The sequence below is a fragment of the Strix uralensis genome, chromosome 3 (assembly GCF_047716275.1).
Source record: "Strix uralensis isolate ZFMK-TIS-50842 chromosome 3, bStrUra1, whole genome shotgun sequence".
NCBI classification, from domain to species: domain Eukaryota; kingdom Metazoa; phylum Chordata; class Aves; order Strigiformes; family Strigidae; genus Strix; species Strix uralensis.
Window position 1 is genome coordinate 63,843,165 of NC_133974.1, and position 26,773 is coordinate 63,869,937.

General features: G+C 38.4%; 1 protein-coding gene across 1 annotated transcript in view; it reads left to right on the forward strand.

Annotated features, from left to right (window-relative positions):
• EYA4 (EYA transcriptional coactivator and phosphatase 4) overlaps positions 1–26,773 on the forward strand; it is a 156,930-nt gene that overhangs the window by 76,980 nt on the left and 53,177 nt on the right. The window contains exon 3 of the mRNA XM_074862547.1: positions 4,925–4,974. Within this exon, the coding sequence (XP_074718648.1) occupies positions 4,925–4,974 (50 nt within the window). The remainder of the gene's footprint in view (positions 1–4,924; positions 4,975–26,773) is intronic.

Genomic DNA, 26,773 nt, shown 5'->3' on the forward strand with positions numbered 1-26,773 from the left:
TTCATAGTTTAACATCTAGTGTAATGAGGTCCAATAAAATCATGTTAAAAGGATGTTAATGTTGCAAAGGAAAACATCAGAAGCAAGGAAATGCCAGAATTAATATGGCCTGTGGAAATCCAGTCTCTTATGCATTGTGGTGCAGATCTTATTACATGTCATACTAGGCTTTCCAGGGGATGTCTCATTTTTTCAATGAATGTGTAGTTACATTTTTTTTTAATGTTCCTCAGTCTATATTTGTTAAACATGAAATGTCCAAAGTCCATACTTAATATAAAATCATTTGTCAGGTTAATATTTCTCATATACCTTAATCAAAGTTCTTCAGTTCTTAATAAATGCATCTCTTTTTCACAGCGCCCTCACAGTATCAGACACTTAAAACAGTGTTCATATGTGTAATCTGATGAACCAAGGCAGAGATGAAGGCAGAAATTGTATAAAATGTTGACTTTTTCTCCCCAATTTAAGTCAAATTAGACCTTCATTTTTTCTGGATAAACATTCATACACCATCTTGTAAGTTCAAAGTATAATTTCCCAGCTTGGATCATTAATTACGTCTGCAGTGCAGCCAGTGTAGCAGAACTAGCCTGTTACTCTGGGCAGACTGGTCACTAAAGTCTTTACTAGTGAGTTTCACAAATCCCTGATGAATGCTCAGGCTTGTGTTTTGGAGGAGAGGAGAGCAAACTGTGCTGTGCTGTCCCATCCCAGCCAGCCCCAGTACTCTTCCACTGTCCACACCCAACCCCTACCTCTACCGTGTTTTTTTGACCTGGCTTCTGCTCTCCTCTAATTTTGCTCCCTGCAGATCCCATTCTTCTTCGGTCCCCTGATTTCTGTTCCTTCTCCCTGTGCCTGTTTTTCCTGCGTTCCTCCCTATATTTGAGTCTACAGGGTTCTTCCATTTCAGGGTATTACCTGGGTATCTGCACAGTGGGAAATGGACTGACAAAGCAAAGAGGGACAGTTTTGCTAATGTCAGTCCCTTTCCTGATGTCAGGGGGGCTCTTAGCACTCAGGAGAAGTAATCCTAAATCTTACTTAGCGCCATCTGAGTTTTGAGGTGGAGAGTATTCAATGCAGATAGGGTATTCAAAAGTTCAGGACCAAGACTACAACAGGAGTCCACTAATGGTGTGAAAACGGGGCTTTTAGAAGCTCATAAACTGAAGCACCATTTCACAGAGATGATGATTCCTGGGTACTGGTACACCTTGGACTCCCCTCACTTCCAGTTTTGGGATTCTGCCTCCAAACCTGCAGGCACTAAAGCCACTCAGCAGCATAGTGGTGTGACTTTTAAAATATGAACACAACAGCATGTTTTATCAAAAATTTGGACTGAAGGATTTTTAGCTGAAACATTTCTAACATTTTGTAGTAGGCAGCCATGGTAGGAGATTTCAGCAGTTTCACAAAATTTAAACCCAACTGAAACTGGTATCTTACCATCTTATGAATGATTCTCAGCATGCATATAAGTAAAATAGTGAGAAAACCTGTGTAAATAGGAAAAAAAAAAAAAAAAAAAGGAAAACAGAGCAAGAATAAAGAAAAAGATTCTTTTTATAGCATTTAACATATGAGAATGCAAATAAATGTGGTGTTAGTGAAAGTTAATTATTTTGAAAACAGTCAGCAAGGCAGCTTAAGAGGAAAAACCGTGCAGCTGAAGACAAAGGAAACAATATTTAGTCTTTGAAAGTTTTCACAGTGATTTTCTGTTCACCTTCTAGGGTGGCATAATTTTATGAATAACAAAATGTGTTTTGCTACTTGAGTAGCCTTAAAGAGAAATGGTGTTCATTACTTATGGCCACTTGAAAGAAAATCACATGCCTTTAAGAAATAACATTTTAATTTATTAAATGTTTTCTCTCAAAAAGGAACCGTAAATGTACACAATGAACTTTACGTTTAGACTCAGAGGAAAAGCCAAGTCTATACTGTGTGATTATGCTGCACATTTCCTCAGAGAATCACAGAATCTTTCGGGTTGGAAAAGACCCTTTGGATCATCGAGTCCAACCATCAGCCCTACTCTACAAAGTTCTCCCCTACACCATATCCCCCAACATCTCATCTAAACGACCCTTAACACATCCAGGGAGTGATCACAGATAAACTGCATCATCTATTTACCAAGCTGAAAACCTGAAATATTCTTATTTTTTAAAATATTTTTTTTCATTGCAATATTCTTGAATACAAAATACACTTTTCCCCCCCCAAGTTGGCATCTCACAGGAGGTGAGTCTTTTTGATATAACTGGTCAGTGGCTTTTCTGCTACTCCTTTTTAAGGCATACCAGAATTTGTCAGCATTTTGTTTATGTTCACCACACAGGTAGAGTAGTATCTTTCAGCTATTTCGATTACTTTGTAATGTTGGTCAAAGCAAGATGCAGCAGTAGTGTGAGCAGGGGTAGGACAATTCATCTGTGAGTACCTAGGTATTGCTAGGGAGAAGAAGCACTTCTCAATCCCTGCCCAGGAAAACCATGGCTCTTAATATATTGTGTACGTTAAAAGTGCTCAGATAGCATTAGTGTATGTTTGAATTATCTCTGGACTTCTGTGATAATTGCCCACCACAGGACCTGCCATCACTTTGCAAAATCAGGGTGTTGGGATGTGCTGGATGACTGTCAGACTCTCCAGCAACCGGTTAGAGTCAGTGGTTTAAACTTTCCTGACCTGGGGAGTGAGATCTGTACCCCCAGGCAAATGGGACAGACAGTGCTACTGGCAGCAACCACACGAACGAACGGCAAAGGAATTGAAAAGGAACGTATAAATGCCAGTAAATTTAACAGCAAGGAGATAGCAAAAATAGCCTGAAAGTGGGTATCTGCTGAAGAGACAAAGAATAAGGAGCTTTGCTAGCATTTAAATAAATCAGATGCATTTATATATTTAATTAATTTTAATTACAATATGTTGTTATATTTTATATTTTTATACTTTATATTTTTAATGAATTTAAATTATATTTTATATGTAAAATTAAAAGATTCTTTTTCTGGCCAAGTCCCTCTGTAACTTGGTTGAGACAATCTGCTTCTGAAAGTACGCACTTCCTCTCAAGGAAAGGCTGTTTCAATTTCAGTGTCTTTGAATGATATTGAATTTATTTTTTGAAAAGTTGCCTGTGGTGTTGACACTCAGTACGCTATTTTGAATGAATATTTCTCTGGTTTGTATATTAACACACACTGTGGGTATTTTTCTTGGTACTCAATCATGTGCTTATATCTCAAATATTTTACTGTATTTCGGATCTAATGTTACTTTAATAGCAGCATAGTGAACATAAAACTATAGCAATGATGTTTACGTCTGAATGTTTATGAAATCATGCCTGTGAGTTTTGGGTTTACGTGAGCCTTCACTGTCTCTCATGCTGAGCTGCTGCACCATCGCATCTCTCATTGGCACACTGTGACTACCAAGTCCATGGATTAGCACAGTAGGAACAGTGAAGAATCCAAGAGGAGGAAAATTAGTGGTGATGAAACTGAATAACTGGATAGGTTGAAAAAAGTTGTGTAGTAAAAATCAACGAAAACATAGTTAGAAGATCCTTTGTTTCTTGCCACTGTTAGTGTTTCTGATGACACCTGTTACAATAATAAAGACAGTTTTAAATGATCATCATGGGAAAATTTTCATTATTGCTACTGAAAACTGATTTCTATGAATAACCATGTATGCAACCATATTGTTTTTTCAGTATCTGGAGTGCAAATGAAGAATAAAAATGACCATCTATAGAACCATGCTTGTACTCAAATGTCTATGAGTGGTGTATGGCATTCGGTTGAGGTGGTTAGGGAAAATACTTAGCATTAGCCTAATCTCTTTTCTGTTGGAGTTGGGGAGTATTTTGCCAATGACTTCAATAGAAGTGAGTCACAGTCACATTTTTTTTCTCTGAAATGCTTTTAAAGTATCAAAAAAATATAGAAGAATCTCTTGATGCAAGGTATTCCCGAAATTGTCATTGAATACCTCCTGGTTGTAATGGGAATGTTCTTTGTATTGTGTCAGTCACATCATGTGAGTCAGAGTGACTATGATGTTTCTAGGTGGCTTTAAAAATGGAGTTTTGAAACCTCCCACACAGCCCTGGATTCTGCATTAGCACACAAGTGAGCAAAATGGTTTTTTTCTCTGCTGAAAGTACAAGAAATTTAGATCACCAGAAGGTACAATTAAATTTTTGCAGGAAATCGTGAAGATCCCAAGGAGATACCCAGTCTGCAAGAGAACAGTTTTCTATTTTTATTTGAAAGTGATGGATTTTTTCACCTTTAATTAACCTACAGCGATGTATTGCAAAGATTAAATTGAAAGTTGAAATAGCTTTTATGTAATTATATATTGCAAATATGAGTGAAAATGGTGTATATGTTCATTGATGCAATAGGAAAATACAGTTGACATACAATTAGCAGATTCACAAAATGAAAATTATCATATGAATTGTTTAGCTAACACTGTGCTCTGCCCCAGAATCTGGTGTTTATTATTGTGAGCTTTAGCAGGAAACAGAAGCAGTATCAATTGGGAAAACATTTCTTTACCAAGCTGAGAACAGTATGGCTTTCTCGTTTCGAAGTGGGGAACCTGGTTCTTTGGTTTCTTTGTTCCTAGTTAGACTACTCCCAAGCTATTTTAGCTGAACATTTTACATACTAATGGAGCCTGGGGAAGTGCAGTTGGCAGCTGTTCATGGGATAATAATGAAACACACTGTTTAGTAGTGCATACTGCTGCTGTAAAATGCGGGAAGTATTTTATAGAGATCATGGTGAGCAGACCTGGATCCACTTTAAGTGCTGTAAGTGCGTGAACCATAAGCAAGGAAGTTGTGTTTCAAGTGAGAGTAACTGGCACTCATTTGCTTTTGCAGGTAAAGAAACCGTGTACGGAGTCAGATGGTTCAGAGCCACAGAATCCCAGGTACAGTACTGGAGGGCAAACGCTGACTGACTGGAGCACGGTGGCGGGGCATGACGCAGAGCTGTGCTACAGCTATGTAGCATCAGAGCGCAAGAGATATGTCTTGCAAAGAATGAATGGCTGGATCAATTTTAGTCGGTTTCACTCTGGAAGGGTTTTTTCCCTTCTCCTGGTTAAAGATGCAGGCTAGCATCTAGGGTGTTGAGTTCAGGTGGTGCCATAACGCTGAATTGTCATCCTCAGTTTGAAAAAAACAAACTATTAAATAGCATAGGGAAATCTGCGTAATGAAATCTCACTTTATTCTTTTATCCCTTTACTGCATACCTGAGTCTTGAAGTTCATTGACAATATAGTTTATTTTCAGTGTGGGAAATTCAGTCTTTATTTGGGGAAATTCACCTTTATCAAAACTTCGTTTTCACCTCCAAAAACCATGCCACTGTGTTCATAAGTTGGGAAGAGGCCATACATTCTTTAAAAAGAAACTTTTCAAACATAGTCTTTTCTGATTTCATGTACATGGGAAAAAGGAAATTGATTTAATTTTCATGTTTTGCACATATCTATATGTGTATGGGTAATTTTGAGCAGGTGAAGTAGTAATTGTTTTAGATGTGCAATTAAGTGTGCCCTTCCTGTTGATTAGTAAGCTGTTGAGCTACAGTGGATGATTTTCTTAAATTTTTGGTGGTTTGCAGTGCTTTTTGTCTATCTTTGTCTTGCTTCTGTTTAGAAGACCTATTCCAGTTTCACAAAAACTCAGCTTTAATTGTGAGGAGAGAACCACAGAACAAACCTGACATCACACTAACATTGTGATTAAAACTCAGAAAAGTGAAGTAATTCAAGCTGTGCCCCCTAGTCCCATCCTTAACTATGTCTTTGTGCCACTGTTGCTGCAGGATCCTTTGGGGGTCACCTGCAATATGCAAGACCAATATAATATCTGTGGCTTGAGCTGTGCTGTGCATCACCTGAATTTCTTTCATGAGCTCATGTCAATTATTAATACATTCTTTCATTTAGTTTGGTAAGAACTGAGTGTATGTAAGGGAGTACAAAATTCAATGTCCAAGTACTCTTCCAGCGAAGTTAGTAGCAGTTTTGCCCTGGACTTCAGTGGAGGGATGTTTTGCCCTTCAGTCCTTGTTTAATAACTTCTAAATGAAAAATGTATCTGCTGCGCTGCTGTTTTGGATTAAAATTTATTATAAAGATCAAGCTCTTTCCAAGTACTTTGATGGCATGGAGAATCCCAACTTAGCAAAACACTTGTGCATGTGCATAGTTTTAAGTGTCTTACTTGTCCAAATGAGACTATTATATCTCAGTTCTTTAAAAATATAAAGTAGTCCATAGTCTGATGTAGTTTAATTGGAGTATGATATTGCAACAAACCTGAAGACCTAGAATACAATGTAGTGTTATTACCTCTTCACATCAGGCAATTTATTGTAAGCTGTAGTTAAATTCTTTGTACCAAGTGTGAAGAACAGGATACTTCTTCCAAGTGCAAAAGGGAACCCATGTTACAAATAGTCAACCTGGAGGCTAAATCTGGTAGTTTTATTTTTTAAGGTGCTTTTTCAAACAAAAATGCTTTTCATTTTGAGTTCCATGGCCTCAATTTGAGGATATATCAGATACAGTTGGAATAAAGTTCCTGGCCTGAGCGTGTGCAATGCTGCGATACAGCCTGTAGCAGGGTTTTTTGGTCAGATATCGATTCGCAATGCGACTTTGGTCTTGCAGGGGAATCTCTGATAGACCTTTGGCCGGAGCGGCACTAGAGGGCACCGCACAGCACATAAAACTTTAAAGCCTGGAGCAAGGTAATTCTTCTCTAAACAAGGCTTAAGTGAAAACATTGCACATAAAATGAAACATCAGCATAAAAATGAATGCTGGAGACACACAGCCTTACAGAATAGCTCCTGGCTTGGGACCTAAGGCCAATATCATTCATTTATTTAGCTAGCTTTATAGTCTGTTGGTTTTGGATTTGAAACTATTACAATAAATGCAGATGGAAAGTGTTTTTACAGTAGGGAAGTAATTAAATTGGGTGTGGGAACTTTGTCAGGAGAATTTTTGGAGTGACGTGTGTATCAGCAGATTCTTTGTCTTGCTTGGCCTTGGTTTGTCTTTTAGAAAGAAACATTCAAACTGCAGATGTGACTAGTAAATTTTTAAGGGAATTTACTAACCTATGCAGCATATCAAAAAATGCTTTCCAGAAGTATCTAGCTACACTTGCAGTAAAAAATCAACCTTGCCAGCATTTATTTATAGAAAGTGGTTGTTATTTTGACAGACATGTAAACTGCACAGATGGAGAGGGAGCTGTAGTTAAGAGTTGAAGCTGTGATGGACAGGGGAGTTGTAAACACAAAAGGAAACGTGCATGACTTCAGTATCTCTGTCACAAATTTTGATTCACAAATGACTTTGTCTTAGAAATTCTGTCAAAGTTTCTTGGAAGTTATTTTGCCAAAACCCTATGAACTGGTTGTGAATACTTCCTTTTATCCCCAAATGTTTAGATATTATACCTAAATGGTGGTATTATACCTAATCATGGTGGTATTGTGGCTGTATCAATATTATGGCATTTGTTTATCATAATTTTGTAGTAAAAATCAAATTCACCCTGAAAGTCTGGATAGCCATCTAGTCATTCAAAATGCTTAACACCTTTCTGGAGCTGTTGGTGTGTGAGATGGAGGCAGTAAATGGTTGGGACTTGCCAACTGTCATACTACAGGTCTGGATGAGACAGGAGTAACATGCATGGGTGACAACTCCAGCATGCTGGCCCTGTATCAAATTCACTAGAGAGTTTAGGAAGAGAAATTCCTGTGTTCAGAGCCTATAAACATCCATTGCTCTTAATTTCCTTATATGACGGGTATACTTTAAAATGGTACCAATCCAGAGTATGCTGAACAGCTCCTATATTAAATTTAATGTTCTAGAAGCTTGCTGAAGTTTAGTGCAGTGCATGAAAGTTAACTTGTTTGCAGTTATTGATGAACTCCCTTTTACGTAGATAATCAAATGAGCCATTTTAGTTCTAATAAGGGAGCATTTTGGTGCCTTAAAACTTGTAAGCTACACTTGTAGTCTCATACCCCAAGACCTTGCTGTGGAAATGAGTTAGACACTAGACTATGTGTGGTTCTAAAGTCTGGTAAAAGGATAGATACTAAGTTCCAGACTCCTGCTCACACTCAGCTACAGCACATTCAGTTTGGCTGCACAACCCAGGGCAGCATCTTTCTCTGAGACAACAGACTTCTTGATGAACACATCTCTTCTACTGCCAATCCTCCTTCCCTTCCCACCAGGCCTGCCAGAGATTTCACTGTAAGACCAAAGTCACACCAGGAATTGAGATCAGACAACAAATTTTCTGGGTTATAAAATGAAATAGGGAGGAAAGAAATGAGGGGAGGGAGAGAAAATAGAAATATAGCAGGGCTTTCTGCTACTTCCTCAAAGTCCATGCTTTTTTACTCTGTGATAAAAAGGAGAGGATAGAAGAGTCTGCAGAAGAATTAGGAGATTTTTCTCACTGCTGAGACACAGTTTCTTTTTTTCCTGGAAGGGTAAAGGAAAACGGCCATATATTTTATAGACTTTCCCTCTTTAAACCATGATCTTTACATTGTCAAGATTATATCTATGCGGGAAAAAAATGGAAAACTTGAAGATTTTGAGAAGTAGTTTTGTAAGCTTGGGATGAAAGTTAGCTGAGAAATTAACTTGTGAAAATAGTGATGTCAAAAAGACATTGCTTCTGTATTTACAGAAGGGCAATGAATCTTTTTATTGGTAAGTTAAAGCTAAGCCCTATGGAGTAAGAAGCCCTCCATTCTTGTTACATAATTTTTACTACAAACCTGTGGATCCAATATCTCAAGCTATATTCATTCTTCCTGACTTGTCTTTTCCTTTATATACTTTTTTTTTTTAATTTCTAAAAGCAAAAGAAAGGGAAAATAAGCCACTTTTTAGCAAATGCTCTCTTTTAAAGCTTTATCAGATGCTGTAAGAAGAGTGTAATCAGAGGCATTATAGCTATTGCATTATTACCAGCTAGACAAAGTTCGTTCCTATGTATTACTGAACTACAAATTCATTGATGATGGTCACTGATAAATATTGCACAGACACAGTTGCCAAGTATACAGGCTGTCCAAAAAAGCACAGAGGGATTTTTTAATGTGTATAAAAAAGGTCTCCAATATTTCAATTTAATACAGGTTTCAGTGGGGCTCTTAGCATCAATCGCAGCTGTTCATCAGATGATAGCTGTTTCTATTCTTCCACACCCACACTGTTTAAAAGTGCACCACATAGTAAGATTTAAAAGATATGAATTCCTGTTTCTGTTTTGTCATCTTAAAAGTCTCTCTTAAAGCTTCTGAATGAGAAATAGGCTATCACACTTTCTTACTGGTCTCATTTTGATACCTACTCAGGGTTTTTCATTGGTCAGGATATAGAGTCAATGTACATGTCCAGAGAATATTGATGTTATTAATGCTTTTGTAAGTAAATAGATAGTATTGAATGCCAGTGAGAACTACCACAGTTTTCACAGACAGTTCACTTGACCAAGGTTTGTTTCCTCTGCAATTCAGGGGCACTGTTGTTAATACAATGTTCACTATACTTACTGTACCTGAGCTACGCTAATACTGCATGAGTGCATTACTGAACAGTGTTCCATGGCCATCCATATATTTAACAAAAATGAAAAGGAAAATAACATGCATCTGCATCATATTCTGGACAACCAGATCATCAAATGTGTTTCATTCTCAGCAGTTTGGACTGTGTAGAATACACCTGAGATTTCCCTTTCATTCACTAATTCCCTCGACAAGACCTTTACAGTCTTATCTCAGGATGATGATGATGGTTGATTCTTTCAGTCAGGTATTGGCTTTATTTTAATACCATATAAACGTCCGTCTTTACCAGATCTAACATTGTAACTCCTCAACCCAAATCCAAGCTTTACAGACATCTGACAGATTCTGTGATGAAGCTGTCATGCCTTTCCCATGACTGCTTGAACACAGTTGACCTTCTGCATACCAGTTCCTAGGTGAGTGAGACCAGCAGTACCTTCCCATTCATTTGCAGTTCAGGAGATGAACAACAAATGTTTATTGTTACATGGTGAAGAGGAGCTTTATGATTGAGCTGCCAAGCAAGAAGAGCCAGCAATAGCTATGGAAATTGTCATTAAAGTTTCAGCAATTGTAATAGAAAAAGTATATAGTACTGTTTGCGCAGTAAAAATGGGCAAACTCGACTACCAAGCTTTCATATGTGCTGTTTAGCCACATTATGCTCCCTCATTTTCTTCTCATCCATGTGTTAGAAGTTTTTTTAGAAGGTAAAGGTTTGTTGTCTGTGAACCATATGTAGCTTATCTTGGCTAGAGAGTAATTTAAATGCTTTTCTGAGTCAGGAGTAGTGTAGCTCCACTGTATTTCACAGTACCTACAGAATAATCTGTAGATCATAACGATGTGATAAATGGGCTTCATTTGAGGAAATGAAGTATTGAGAGGACTCTGATTAGACTTTTCAGGTGAGAGTCATGTAAGGTAGGCACTGAGATGCCATTTATGAGATCTTCTTTCTATTGACTGTGAAGACAGCTTACTGTATCCCTCTTCTCCTGAGCAACCCTGCAGACTCCACCAGCAATCACCTGTTGCACTGCTGATTTATTACAAGAAGACCATCTAGATACACAAAATGAGCAAAGGCAATAAAAGCATTTATTTTGTTTTTACAGATTCTGCTTTTCTGCAAAACTGTTCGGTTCCAGAAGGGAATACATGCAAAAATGAGATTATTCTTTAGCCAGGAAAAAACACTTTGTGACTAGCTGCTAGTATTTCTTGGGTTTGGGGCAAACTATAAAGAGGAACAGATACAGCAACACAAATTTGCGATGTAAAGACAAGATAAATAAAGTTGAAATTGAAAGATTGCCACAAGTAATTTTGCAAACTGGAACTAAAAATCCAGTCAAAAGGAGGGATAGTATGTCGGTCAAAATATAGCATTCGTGTCTGTGAGGCCACTACAGTTATAAACACTTCACCTAAGAGAAATGTTTGGCAGGATCAAGCCCAGACTTCTCAGTCAAGACAGTGGCTGGCAAAAAAAGGTATCACAACTTTCCAATTTTAAAATAACTATGTTGTGGAGTAAGATTTCTCATAAAGGCTACATTCTGGGACACACAGGCTTAGTTTTCAGTCAAGAGAATGTTCTATACAAATCTGCTACTTATTAAAGGTTCGGTGCATGTATTTAGTCTGCATGCCAATTAGACGGTTGGAGTCAATCACAATAACATAGTTAGTGAGATGACTATGCAGATACATGTAACTGAATGACATACAGCATCCATGACAATTGCATGACAGTTGCTAGAAGGAGTATGCTGCCTTGCTATGTATGTTGTATTTTCAGGCATGTAGTTTTCAGGCAGCACAAGTCTTTCCTATTTTTAGAGAAATCTGTGTGGTATCTCTCTGCTAGCTGTATGCTCATGTTCTCATTCGTTAACTTTAGAAATTCAGTCTTCTGATTACCCGAGGCCTGTTGAAGCTGGTCACTGTCTGCCTGTTGGTTTTTGTTGGCTCTGGATCAAGACCCCAAAGAGTTCTAAAAATATATATGATATGTTTACGGAAATTACAATAATCTATTTAGAGTGCAAACACATGGCAACTGATGACATCAGAGGGAAGTATTTGAATGGTTTATATTAACAGTTCCCTGTGGCTTTAACAATAAAATTAATGTATTTTTTATGTTACAAATTCCTGGGTTTTTGTTAAAATTGGGCATAGCATATTTTCTGTTATATTAGTAATGATTTCTCTGTGTGAGCCCAGGCTAGATCATGTCAGTGTTAAGACTTTCATTAACCTGAATCAGTGGTGAGTCAGACTTTGGAATAAGCGAAAGCAACAAAACCAAGCAACAAAAGTTTTGAACACTTTTTGGAAAATTATATCACTTTATTGAAAAAAAAATAGGGTAAACAAGATTTTAACAGAAGTGTTAGTAGAAGTAATTTGGACATTTTGAAGTTACTTTGAAGTGCAGGTACATAGTCTTTTTGTCTAATATCACACACTATGAAAGATAAGAGCCTTCTAGTATGGATTTGTGCTACTGGAATGCAAGAACCAACTACCACTAATGATTTAAAACCGATTTTCAAAATAGAAAAAGTCTAATACATCTGTAAATGTGATGAAGGTCTCTGAGAAAGAGAGAAACATGCTATGCTAACAGTTCTGAGTTTATTGTTATCTGTTGGTAGGAATATGTCCTATTTATGAGATAGAGTAGATAATACAAAATACTATGCAAGTGCATGCTGGAATGTACTAATTTAAATTTAAAGGATTTCTTTTATTTGCTGTGCCCTTAGAAACGTGCTATCATTCCTGTTGGCTTAGGTGTATTTTGAAAATTGTTAAAATCCTATTGAATAATGGCTTGAACCACCTACTCTTAAAATCTTTAATGACTGCTTAACTTTTCCTGGTTTTCACTCAACAAATACAAAAATATTAGCATTAAAAAGCAGTTGATATTTTATATTTTTATTCACTGTATATAGCCTTATGTCTTAAATATCTTAAGTAAATGCCCTAAACATTAGGTTGTTATGAAAGCCATTCCATTTCGTGTAAGTATTACATATTTCTTGGAGTGGGGATTTGAACCAGGGTATCCTGAAGCCAACACACATAAATCTAGTCCCTTTTGCTATCCTAGACTGATCTGTGTGAAAATTTTCCATTGTCTTGAGTAATTACTTGCTTACCCATTACTACTATATGAGCAAAGGTGGTGACTCCCAGGATATTGCTGTGTACCCATCTCTGTTTTAAATTCTTCTTATCATTCTTTCTTCCACATGTCCTTCTTCAGAGAAAGGAAGTTTTCTTCTGTGAATTTTTGTGGTTAATTGTGAGGAGGACTGGAACCATCCCATGTATTTATATGATTAGTATTTTTAACATAATTGTTATTTCCAAAGTGCCTTGTGATTTCTAAGCCTGCTCAAGAATGCAAGTTATTTATCATGCTCCAGCCATGAAACCACCCTCACACATGTTGAACTACTGTTACGTGTATTCTGCCATCATAGGCAGTGGGATGGTGAGTGCCAGTCAACTTAAATGCTTGTTTACTGCACTTTATAAGGTCTGGGAAAAGCTTGCAAAAATGAAGCTCTGGAGCTGTGTCAATAAATAAGTATTAATGGCAGTTCAGTACCAAGAAAACCCACAATAAGTAAAACCAGAAAAGAGACTACTGAAGAATTGAAAAGAACACAACAAAAATTTCCAAAATTTCATATATGAGGCACACTAAAAACAACTTTCAGCTAGAAATAGCAACCTATAAGCAAAAATGTACACAGACAATTTAACATGTATATTATAATCAAATATTCTTGAAATTGATTTATCAGTTATCAATAATCAATGTAATCCATTAGTCAGCATTTCAAAACAACTTGTTTGAAGCACAGGTACAGCAGTGCGTGGTGCAGGTCCTCCATTGGTATCTTGCATCCCCTTTTATCATCCCTTTCATTTGTGAGTGCTGTTGCAGAGCATAACTTGGGCAACTACAGCAGCTATTCTTACACCAGGCAGAAATTATAACAATGTATGTTCTACTTCCTTTACCACTCAATAAACAGATGGTACAATGTAACATATATGCAGATGGCAGCAGTTAAATACGATTTTGAGTCCATTTGCTAGGCTATTGTCACTCTGCCCCATCCACTTTCTCTAGCTGGAGCTACAGGTGTGTGGAGGCAGCTGGACCAAAGTCATCCCAGGAGCTTAGCGTGCACTAGGTTATTACTCATCTATTTTGAATGGATCAGATACCCATGTGAGTGAGTGGGCAAGTATCCCCCCCACCTGCCTGTGATACAGCTTGCTTCTGTCAGATCATGAGGTGGGCACTGGTAGCCCAACATTCAGCCTGAGCTATAACCAGTTGCGTAGACAGATAGTATTTAAGTTCACTTTTATGTCTGTTCTTCATGCTGCATTATAGACCAGCCAGCGTTTGTTAGCTTGCTGCGAAGTGCCCTTGGATTGCCAGCAGTTCCAAGATGTCAGTCTGGCAGTCACCAGGCTGGCTGAAATTAATTTGTGTGTGAGGTGAGTATATTGTGGCTCTGCAAAGAGGGTGGACAAGGTCCAAGTGATTGACCTTTAGAAGACAAGCATTCATTATACTTCCCTTTCCCTCTCTGTTCTCCCTCGCTACGCACCCACCCCCATTTTGATTAATTTATGCTGAATGTGTTGATCTGTTAAGTCATAGTACTTTTTGGTACATCTAGTCTTCCTGAATTTCAAAGAAAGGGAAAGAGAGTATTTCTGTATTAATTAATGTAGCGATCAGAATTTAATATTTTTGAACATTCAGGAATGTCCTGGGATAATGTAAATACTATTTTTGAGTAAAAGAAGGTAACCTAAGATTATACCTGCAAGTGTTTTTACTTAATCCAGTAGTTTCTCAGAGCCTTATCCTAAAATTAAACTAGATTTTGAGCCATAAAAAGACAGTGTTGGTTCTTCAAATACAGCACATGTAATCACAATGAGAAGGAGCTCTGTTTCTTTCTTTCTCCCTTGGTCTATTTTTTGCTCTGTCATATCACATTACAGCAGTACACAGGAGAACTAATTCAGACTCTGTTCCAGCTTCTTTGACCTCTTATATACGCCAAATATATTTTACCATTGGTGAGTCTGAATAGTAAAAGTATTTTGTTCCACCTACTTTGCACTTCAAATCTAGTTGAATAGATTCCTAGAAGAATGCAGACATTAAAAAAACTTGCCATGTAGATCCAAATCCCCTATTATGAGGTTGGTACAGGTTACCTTTCAAACGAATCACTTTTTTCCTCAAATATTTTTAAGTGTAAGCTCTTGGCTAGATACTTCACAACCTGTTCAGACACATTTTTAATACCATCAGTCAGTCTATGTACTCAGTAAGCATTTAACTACCACCATGCAGTTAGTATGCTGTACTAGTATTTAACATGCCAAAAATCACCACCTTCCCATCCTACTAGATTCTGATCAGTCATTAGGAAAAAAAAAAGTGGGAAACAAGAATAGAATGAACTAAAGAAATCCATATGAAAAGAGACCACATGCAAATAAACTGATTGCAGGTTTGCTTTCTGTTCTAACATCTGCATCTTCCACACATTACATACATGTGTGTTAAAACTGTTTTAATATTTCAGACTTGGTCTCCTCTCTTTATGTTAAGGTAGCCTTATCAGAGGGTGACTCTGCCTCAGCTCTCTCCACACACAGCTTAGTCTGAGCACCAGTCATCATTGTCCTCCTCTGGGAACAGAAGTCAGAGGATCCAGATGACAAGTAGGGAAAGAGACTTCTCCATAAGCAGCATCTGGCTCTTTGGCAGATTTGTCAAGCACTTCTGCTAATGGGTTTGGATTTGCCCAGGGGTCTTTCATGTGGTTACACTGCAGATGGTCTGTCTGTTCTATCTTCTCCTTTTGAATGCTTTTATTAAAAAAAAAAAAAAAAAAAAGTAAAAAATTTTCATCTGATCCTCAGAATTTACACACTCCTTTCCAGCTGATAAGGTTCTTTATGGGTCTCATAAGATGCCTGTGCAGGCTCCTTTCTGTTAAAAATTACAAAGCTTTCCATATATCCAAATGTGTGTCTTGAGTTTTGTTGGCAATTTTGGACTTAGTTCTCCAGTTTAGCTGCCAAGTGATATAATTTACTGTGATCTGAGTCCGTATTATTGTCAAATTTCTTTGGGAATTACTTTATGTCATTTGTAGAGCAGGAGTAACTTTACCTCCCCTTGAAGCATGAAACATGTTTGCCTTCCACTAGCCGTCCACCTTTGAAAACGTAAGTTTAAATCTGGATTTGGTTAAATGTGAAAATGAGCATGATGGTCTCAATCTAATTCATAGGGGATTCTTGTCTGCCATTTAAGAGAGGCCCAGGACTGAAGCAGCAAATCTGTGGGAAGGTATGTTTGGCAGATCTATGGAGAAAGGCATACGTAGTGCCCAAATAAATAAAGCAATTCCATGGATTGACTTTTTAGCAGAATTATTTATTGTGTGGTGCTAGCACAGAAGAGAGCAGAAAGGGAGAACATCCCGTTTGGTGAATTTCATTTTAGTTCTGTTTCGGTTTACAACTGAATCTCTGTCACTTTAATTTTTAAGGGTTTTGGGGATTTTATTTGCTTTTCAGTGTAGAAGTAATTGGCAGGTGACTAGACATAAGATCATGTTTTATTCCGATGTTATTTCAGGCTTATGTCTTATTTTCCTTCTAATTATGTAGATTAAATTAAACAGAAAAAAACCCCTGTGCTCTCAAAGATGCAGTGCTTTTCATGACTTTCTCAAAATAGTACTAGAGAAGTATATTCATTCCCCTTAGCGTTTCATTATTATACCATGTTTCACAACAGTAATATTTTAAAATTTGCTGAGAAACAAAAATAATTGAATTATAAAAAGCAATCATGGTATTTATTACTAACATCTCCTACCCTAGTGCCCTGTCTCACAAACCAGGTTCTTAACCACTGGGGAACCAGTGCTAAATGCAGTAAAGTTATAGTCTTAAGTCTGCAGTATAGATGTGCATGAACTTAAAAACCAACGACACTGGAGAGTTTGTTTCCTTCTGCCCTGCTTTTTCCTCAGGACTTGAACAGAAGTGGATATTTAATGATTTTTAAAGGATAGGCACTATGTCAGAAGTCATAGCGAGGTCAAGCCATTTGGTGTAAGCCGGGCTTTTAGCAGAGGGAGCTGTAAAGGACAATTTCCACTGGACGGGCTGGTTTCCAGCACTGCTGTGCCTGTGCAGGGGCAGCGAGGGGCCAGAGCCATGGCTCTGCCCATGCCCTGCTCCCGTGGGTCTGCCCAAACAGGCAGGTATTCCCCCCACCTGGCTTGGGTATTGACATGCAGGCTGAGCTGGAACTGGAGGTGTTACAGATTTGCAGCTGGTACCTGCTTCTTCTTGTGGCTCAAGGGGATAATTTGGGGGGGATTGTGCCCCAGACCCCTTAGCGACACATATTTATTGACTCTTAGAAAAATCACCTACTTCACCCTAAATTAAAAAGGTACATAAAAACTGCATGTATGCTTTAAGTCTCAAATTATAAAATGACTTGGGGAAATCAAACAATGAAACAAAATGAAATGTAATCATTTGGTATCAATTGTAAAGGGCAACCAGCATGAGTACGTTTATCAGGACAACATTCCCTCTCTTGCTCAGAATAATAGAAATTGTTTTGAATGTAATTAATTGCTAAGAGTGAATGCAATAATCTGCCTGTTCTTTCAGGTGTACAGGTAATAGTCTCCCAGACTTAACAGGGATGATCAGAGGCTGAAGCAGTTAGAGCATCAGACAGCCAGAAAGTTGCGTATATTTATTTTATATCTAAACCTCGCTTGTTGTTGTGACTGCGATTAGAGAAAAGAAATAATTGCTTTTGACACAAACTGTTTTGGAGCCAAATGTAATGTGCTCCACATGAGGTAAACTACAGAATATTTGGCTTGGGAGCCAAGGTTCAGATCAGGTTTAACTTCTAAGGGGAACTTCACTGTTAAAAGTGAGATGCGTTAATGTTTCCCATGTTAAGACTGCTTGCCAGTAACTCTCTGTATTTCATATTTAAAAAAACCAGAAGATTCAGAATGTTCTCACTAAAATGTGAAGTTTGAATGGATCATGAAAACTACAAGTTTTTGGCAGCTCTTGTATTCTGCCTAGTCTGTCATCATAACTCATACTTTCTGGAGGTGGATGAAGTTCTTGCAAGGCCCCTGTACTGGTGGCTAAAGAAATTACATTGAAACGAGGTACGATCACTCTAATACAGCACCCTGAAAGAGCTTCTTTTCCCTTGGGCAATCCCTGCTGAAGAAGAACCACGTTTCAATAACTAGTTTGAAATAAAACAGACATTTCAATTCAGGGTAAGTCAGACACAATCCACCCTGTGCTCTCTTGTTATGAAAATGTGAGTTCATACTTATATCATGCAGTCCAGACTCCACTGAAGCCAACAGCAAAATTCCCAGCCTTTCATCCCTGATTTTCCAATTTTAGATTTGCTTAAATATTGTCTTACATGAATAAAGTTGACATTATTATATTGCAATTACTAATGTTATTACTATATTTCAATTAATAATGTAGATACGGATCAGACACCAATATCTGGACCCAAGCATCCCAGCTGTCCCATCTTCGCTGGTGATGGTCTTTATGCAGCAGGTCAAGGGAAGGAATTATGTGCCCCCTTGCTGAAAGCGTACCTCCAGCTACTGCACAAAAAAGCCCCAAATGAAGGGTACTTGAGAGGTACATCAGATCTAAATGGAAGAGCTACCCCATTGCAAAAGCAGGTCTCCAGGACCCTAGGAAAGAGTATGAGGAATTATATCACTTTCCAAAAAAGGTAGTTGGAAGATAGCACAGTGATAAAGTTATCCCTAGAAATTCCTCTTTCCCCTGTGTGGGTGAGTACCAGGGATTTGGAGGACCTTCTGTGCTTTGATGCTTCTTTCTATCCTAGTCTGCCATTAACATGGTTTGGAAGAGGGCATTTCCTCTTATTAAAGAGCAAAGATGCTAGAGCATCCCCTATCCATTGTCCATAAGAAATCAGGGCTTCAAACAGCCCTTTTAAAACTACTTTCATGGTTCCACTGAAAATCAGACTGTCATGAGGATCACTGCCTTGGGTTTTCCCTGAGATGTTTTGAAATTCTGTGCAGTAAGCAGTGTGGCTTCGAAGGCTATGTCTTGCAAAGGACAAATTAGCAACAGGCTAGTAACTGGCAGAGCTAATCATCTCCGTGTTCCTCTATATATATGAGAAATAGTCTTTGTTGCCCAAATTAGACTTAAAAACACCAAAGAAAGACTTAGTGACATTCTCCAGTCATTGTGTTTGTTACCTGTTCCTTACCTCTGACCAGGTCACCTGTCAGGGGTGCAGAAAGGACTGAAATGCCCAGCAGATTTTTTAGATGGGACTCCAAACAGTTGTTCTGCAGAAGTTGTGGAATAGGAGGGAAGGCCACAGGCTTGCTGTTTGCGTTCCAGCCATCTCCACAGAAGTGTTTGTTATTTGTTTATGACACAGCTCATCATGTTGTAAGAACCACAGAATTTGCAAGTGCCGATAACATCTGGAAGTGATCAGAAGTGGAAACAGGAGCTGCTGGGTGAGCTACTCTGAAAATGTGGCCCTGTGATCCAAAGACTTGCATTTAGATCTTACATATCTGTAAACCGGTAGTATGTATTTCGTGTAAATTGGATACTTGACAGCTCCCCATGGAACTGCAGTGTCATTATCACTTTTGATTTATTTAAATGCCTACGTAATGACTTCAAAACCTACTTCTGTCACCCTTTTTTAAGTAGCAGGTTAAACATGAGTTTAACCTTGTGTGTACCTTCACATATTTTCTGTTCACACGGGGACGAGGAACCGTGTGATGCAGCCTGCAGGCTGTGGGCTGCGTGGCTGAGCTTGTGGCAGCATGTGAAACATGCCCCTGCCTGAGCCCGAGCTAAGGTATGGGATCACTGCTGCTGTGGGGTCTGTGCTAGATGTGGGTTTGGTGCGTGCCAGCTGGTGCTCAGGCACGCTCCGGTACAGCCCAGGTTCAGGATGGGCCAGCCTGTACATGGACTAAGAGAATTGAGCTCTCTACCATTCTCTCTGCTATTCCATCAGTCCCTGGTCCTTGACGCTTATTGGTTTAGATGTTCTCTGTCTGGTTCCTGGAGTGGTTTTCTCTAGCCAGCTGCCTTTTTCTTTGAGAAGATCAGAAATATCTGTTCAGACACCACACTACCCCTTTCCAGATACTTCCTCCAGTGCCTGGAGCATAGACTCTGAACTAAAACTGTATCACATCAAACCTGTGGCTGTCACATTTGGATAGCCCAGAAAAGAGATCTCAAAGGCTGGGATCCAGCTGGCCAGAAGGTACCACTCTGCATAGCTTTGCTTTTTTGTGTGCATCAGTTTATTATATCAGAATATAATAGTTTCCCATATAAAACTATCATTTGCCTTCATCAGAGCAAACCAATCCCAAACTGCAGGGTGGGGAGGTGAGGTGGAAGGGGAGCCATACAGGAAAAAAGGCTTCCCATCGTCTACCTTTCCAGTGACAGCCTGCCCCTTTCCTAGTGTAGACCTCTGGTTTGTAGCTGAAGAAATCTGAGATGGTGAGATGGTGAGCTGGAAGTTTATTCTGAGGTAAATAATTTAATATGGTGTGTCCCCCCCTGATTTATCTTGATTTTTATCTATTCATTTTAATATTTCTTGGCTTTGGACAAATGGACTACGTGTCCAACAGGAGAATCCAGAAATGACTCCTAGAAATTATTCTATCCACAAGTGTGGAAATCCAAATTAACTTTACATTGTCTTTTAATTGTGTGAGGGAAATTACATTCATTCCCAATAAAAGTCATAAAGTGGTGAGAAAATAATGTAATGTGGATTTGTGGCCAACTGAAGTGCACTAGAATAGACAATTTTCTGTGGTTTTCTGGAAACCACATGTGGTTGGTTGATCCTGGCTGGATGCCAGGTGCCCACCAAAGCCACTATCATTCCCCTTCATCAGCCAGTGGATTGAAAATTGAGTGAGAGGCTCGTGGGTTGGGATGAGGACAGGGAGATCCCTCACCAATTACTGTCACAGGCAGAACAGACTTGACTTGAGGAAATTAGTTTATTACCAATCAAATCAGAGTAGGATAATGAGAAATAAAACCAGATATTTAAAACACCTTCCCCCCACCCCTCCCTTCTTCTTCACCTTAACTTTACTCCTAATTTTCTCTATGTCCTCCCCGCCAATGGCACAGGGGGACGGAGATTGGAGTTGTGGTCAGTTTGTCACACATTATCTCTGCTGCTCCTTCCTCTTCAGGGGAAGGACTCCTCACACTCTTCCTCTGCTCCAGAGTGGGGTCCCTCCCATGAACTTCTCCAACGTGAGTCCTTCCCACGGGCTGCAGTTCTTCGTGAACTGCTCCACTGTGTGTCCCTCCCACGGGGTGCAGCCCTTCAGGAACAGACTGCTCCAGCTTGGGTCCCCCACGGAGTCACAAGTCCTGCCAGCAAACCTGCTCCAGCGTGGGCTCCTCTCTCCATGGGGCCACAGGTCCTGACAGGAGCCTGCTCACAGCTTCCTTCAGGCACATCCACCCGCTCCAGCATGGGGCCCTCCATGGGCTGCAGGGGAGATCTGCTCCACCGTTAACCTCCATGGGCTGCAGGGGCACAGCCTGCCTCACCATAGTCTGCACCACGGGCTGCAGGGGAATCTCTGCTCTGGCACCTGGAGCACCTCCTCCCCCTCCTTCTTCACTGGTCTCGGGGTCTACATGTTTCTCTCACATATTCTCACTCCTCTCTCTCCACTGCTGTTTTTCCCCCAGTGGTTTTTTTTTTCCCTCCTTAAATACGTTATCACAGAGGTGCTACCACTGTCACTGATGGGCTCGGCCTTGGCCAGCGGCGGGTCCATCTTGGAGCGGACTGGCATTGGCTCTATTGGACATAGGGGAAGCTTCTGGCAGCTTCTCACAGAAGCCACCCCTGTAACCCCCCCCACTACCAAAATCTTGCCACGCAAATCCAATATACCACATTAAATGACATTAAACTGAAATAAAATGTCTCAGTCAATCAGAAACCAGGGAAACCATACAGTTACTGACTTCTAAGCAAATAATAGTTTTCAGCAATTATACAGCATGACAATCCAAGCCTTCTAAATTCATTGCTGTGTTTAGTCATCACCAGAGCAAACCTAACCTTTTCACCTTCATTTTATTCCTCAGGCAGCAAAAGAAAATCTCAGTTTTTCTTTTCCAGCAAAAATAAACTTGAATTTATAAGCAATTATTTTTCACATTATTTAGTCATATTTTTTCACTAGGCTCACAAAGAAGAAATCCATGTATCCCTTTCAGGAAAATACCTGCTTATTACTATAGCAGTAGCTATATGCTAGATTAACAAAAGGCTTTGCCGTTTGCTCATGCAGTGAGAAAATCGGGAAGCATAGATTTAATGAAGACAAAAAATATCTGACATGTCATCATGAAGCACAGAGAATCTCAAGGTGGCACATGGTCAAAAAGGGAGGGTGATAGCAAAAGTTTAACTGGGGAAATGGAAAGGGGAGCTGGGGAAGAAGCTGCAGTGCTGTTAAAAGAAATGTCCTTTTTCTCTAGCTGTGAACAACATAAGGAGGCACACTACAATGCTGGCCTTTGTCATCGAACCTGCTTGCCCACATTCTCAGCTGAGCCCTCTGCAGCAAGTGCATCCCAGGCACTGACACCGGCTGCCAGTCAGACAGCTCCTGTAAAGTAATACTGTCTGCATGAGTTTTTTCCCCAGGAATTAGAGCTTGAATAGCCAAGAGGAGGACAATAGGCATGAAAGCAGATCTGAGATACAATCACAACCAGAGCCACTTTATGCCCCAACGGATCACCTAAGGAGTCCCATCCTCTGCAAGATAAGCAGTATTGCTGAGATCAAAAAGGCTGTTAAACAAAATCAGGCAGTTTTGAGTTTTCCTCAAGTTGTTGTTGCTTTATTTCCCTGTGAGCTTGAACTCATGCACTGGGAAGCTGCATGGTAATGTTCAAGCTTGTAATTAATTGTCCATGTTCATAACGAGTCTACTACAGTCCTTACTGTACACTGACAGTTCTACAAAGCTGAACCTCATGATATTTTTATTATTTATTACCTTTGTGGTATTTTTTAACGTGGTAGAAACACTATAATGTTTTAATTCTTTGTTTCACTAAGGTTCACTCCCTTTGATACCCTTTATCTCGTATCAGTTGTAGATTGACAGAGGAGAAGGGGTTTTTTTGGAATATTAGCATTAGTTTTGCTTCTTTCTCTTACATTTTTAATATGAATGTTGACACCCTGCTTACAAAACCATGAGAAATTACACAGCTAGAATCCACTTTCCATCTCCAAATGATTGCAAAAAGTTCAGCACTTTTCTGGATTGTTTTAAAAAAAAAAAAAAAGTAATAAAATAAAACTCTGAAGAGTATTTACTGGTTTTATCCCTAACATGACATTTTTTACTGCTTCTTAGCACTGTATCAGATCACTTTACAAGTTAAGAAATGAGGCCTCAAGGAGAGTGGAAAGGAGGTCTTGCTAGTGTCCAGCAGTATTATTTGTTTTTAACTGTCTGGCAAGATCCCAAAACTTGAATGATGGAGGGGCATACTTTTGTGAGATAGTGCCTAGAATAGCAAAAGATCTGCTATTTTGGCCATCTATTAAGCTTGAGAAGATATACAGGAGGAGTTGATGACCCTGGGATAACGAGGGGCAGTCATCTCAATGGAGCAAATTCATCTCATTGGTTTTGCTGTTTCTTCATTACCTTTTACAGTGGCAAAAAATGACAAAGGCTGCCATACACAGTGTAAAAGCACCTGGAAAAGAAAATATTATTAACCTGTATTTTGGAGTTAGTGTAATGATCGGAAATGTTACTCATTTGAGGTGTGGTCTTAGGCTGTGTGGTGTGTTGTGTTGCTCTATTTATGGAAGTCTCTGGTGGAAGATGTTGGAAAGTTTTTTGTTGTGTATTTATACATATGTATCCACACATACACATGTATGTGGATATCTGGCACCAAAGAATTATTGAAAGTTTGCATGTAGCTGTGTTAGTGTACATGTATTTGCATGCATGTATATATTCCTTGGAAACCTGTCCATCATCCATAATCACTCTCTCTCCACCTTCCCTCTTACTGCCCACTGTAGTCTTTGAGGACTGTTAAAGGGTTGATGTAACTTCTTTTTTAACAGCATTAATTACAGATTGTGTAGGTGCAAATAAACATGAAAAATACCTCACCTAACTGTGAATGTAATGTGTAAAATACAGTTTTCTAAAAAAATCCCCAAACCTAGGAAAAACTATAAATATTATGTATCTAATGTTACTGATTGTTTTAAACTTTGTTGCAGATTTTATTGGACTAACAACATTTGTGTGTGTGCATCCATTCTAATTGTTTTGTCGGAGTGAAACGCTTGAGCTAGTTGAGACTGCATATGGGAGAGAGGTAGGCTTGCCAGTCATGTTCAGAATGTGCCTGAAAGATCTGGCAAAAAAAAATCTGTGGGAAATGGAAAAAACCCCACCCCAGTTATCTTCAAAACTGTGTAGTTGGTCAGAGAGCTGAGCTGACGGCAGTAGGAAACAGATTTAGCTGAGTCTGAACAGCTCTGTTACCCAATTTTCATATTGCTTTAAAAGTTAATTTTAAATAAAGGGAAATTCCCTGTTTGTTTAATTTCAGAAGCTCCAAGGTACCTGACATCTTAATTGGACAAGGCTCCAGATTTCTGTGAGAAAGTATGGGATATGTAAGAACTGGAGTTACAACAGGAAGGATGTAAGAAAAGCAGGAGGGAAACTAAGCAAAAAAACCCCAGATAATGTGGATTTTTTGCCACAGTGAAGTTTAGTAAAGATTCTGATAAAGAAAATTATGTACAGAATTTCCTATCAAAGAATTTTAAAAAGAAAAATCCTTTAAAATCCTTTTACAATTTTTTGTTCTGATTAATTTATAAACTAAATTAAATTATTCAATTTTAAATAATCTTTAGCTAGTCCTTCTTTCAATTCTCTTTTATTTTGATTTTGCTTCAAATTCTGCACAACAAGGAATTAATATTTGTAAAATGTTCTGGTTAGATTAGGTTTTGAAGTACTTTGTTTTCACATTAGAATATTTATTTTTTTATAAATCTTTGATATATTATTTCATCATTTCAATCTTGTTAGCAAAAAAGTTTGAAATACAGTAAAAGTAGATTATGTAGCAAAAAGTTTACATTTTAGAACACAATCTCTTTAAAGAAGAAAATTATCTAAATATGATCTAATTGTAGAATTCATAAATAATCCGTGGAGTTTCACGCCGTGGAAGGACCCAGGTCTTAGTCCATGTTTATAGTAGTTTAATTTGAAATGCAAATGGATAACAGTTATAACAACCTAGATTTTCTGGAAATAGATTTTAATTCTGCTGAAGAAAAGTGGTACACAAATAGATATGTGATTGTAATGAAAGAAAAAAAAAATACAGGAATTTAAAAAACACGCCCCTAGAAGAAAAGCTTGAGCTTTTAACCTTTAAAATAATACAAACAAAGCTATATAGAAATACAGTGATGTGGTTGTCAAATTGGGCAACTGTAATTAGCCATACTTAAACTTTCCTATGCAGGGTTGGGTTATGGTGCTGGGCTGTGCACTTTGGTGGGCTGGGGTTTTCAGCTGCTCTTGTAAAGACGGCAGTGGGGGGAATTTCTCTCTTTAGATGCTGTTCCTTAACCCGCTTCTGAACATAGGTTAACCCTTGAAAAGATGTCACTTCAAGCCAGAGAAAAAAATGTGCTCTAATGTGGAAGACCCAGGATTCACACACAGCCATCTTTTTGATACAAACCTGCTTCAGTTTTGTAGGATTGTTCACATCCAGGTTGAAATTAAAGCCCACAGGGATCTGAGACACTGTTCTGTGAAATGGGATGTTTTAGAGACTTTTCCAGTAAGCCTCTAAAATGATCCACTAAGCATGTGCAAATACCAGTTTTCAAAGACTTAAAGTGTAGCCAAAGCAGAATAAAAGACAAATCTATCTTGCCAGATTTCAGGTTTTCACTCAGGAGATTGGAATCACACTAACATTCTTCAAACAGACAGTCAAGAGAAAATTAAAGCATCTTACCAAGTAATCAGTTTCCTTTCAAAATTTATCTTTTCATACAATTTAGCAATTTACTTAATTACTCCAAGTAGTCTGAGACAATGCAAGAGGGGGAAAACTAAAGCTCAAATAGTTACATGCGTGGCAGAGAAACAAAAAATGGAAAATAAAGTTGTACAATGTAGTTTTTTAAGCAGCTTTAACAGGCTTTATTCTGTCTAAATTGAAACACACTGCATTTACTAGAAAACAGTCTTTAATAAATAACTGCATAAACTTAGAAGTATTAATTGGTCCTTCAGAGATCACTTTTCTACTTTTTTTAGTGCAGGAAAACACATACTGAACCTGAACCTGCTTCTGATTAAGTCAGTGAAAGCAGGACTCTGATAAACATTTAGTTTGACAAAATGAATTCAAGATGTTGGAATTATTTCATCCATTTTATTAAACATTTTTCCTGAATCCTCCATTCACTGAAACTAAGATTTTAGTATGTCTGTTACATCTTCCCAAGAATTTTTTAGGCTAAAGGTAAACTAAATGCATCCAGAAAGGTGAATTGAATGACGTCTGTTACAAAGAAGGTAACATGTGCACTTCAATAAATAAATCACCAAGGGATATATTAAAATAATCCCCTTACTTGTTCACACAGGATAGAGCACCCAGGATAAGTATAATGTATACACATGGTTTTGTGAAACTTTTTATTGGTTTGGATATCCTTTTTATCCTTAATAAACTACCAATAAATGCAAGATGTCTTTTACTCATGCAGAGAAAACATCTAGTTGTAAATGCACTACTTTTTAAATAGTATTAGATAATTAACTTGCCATGTC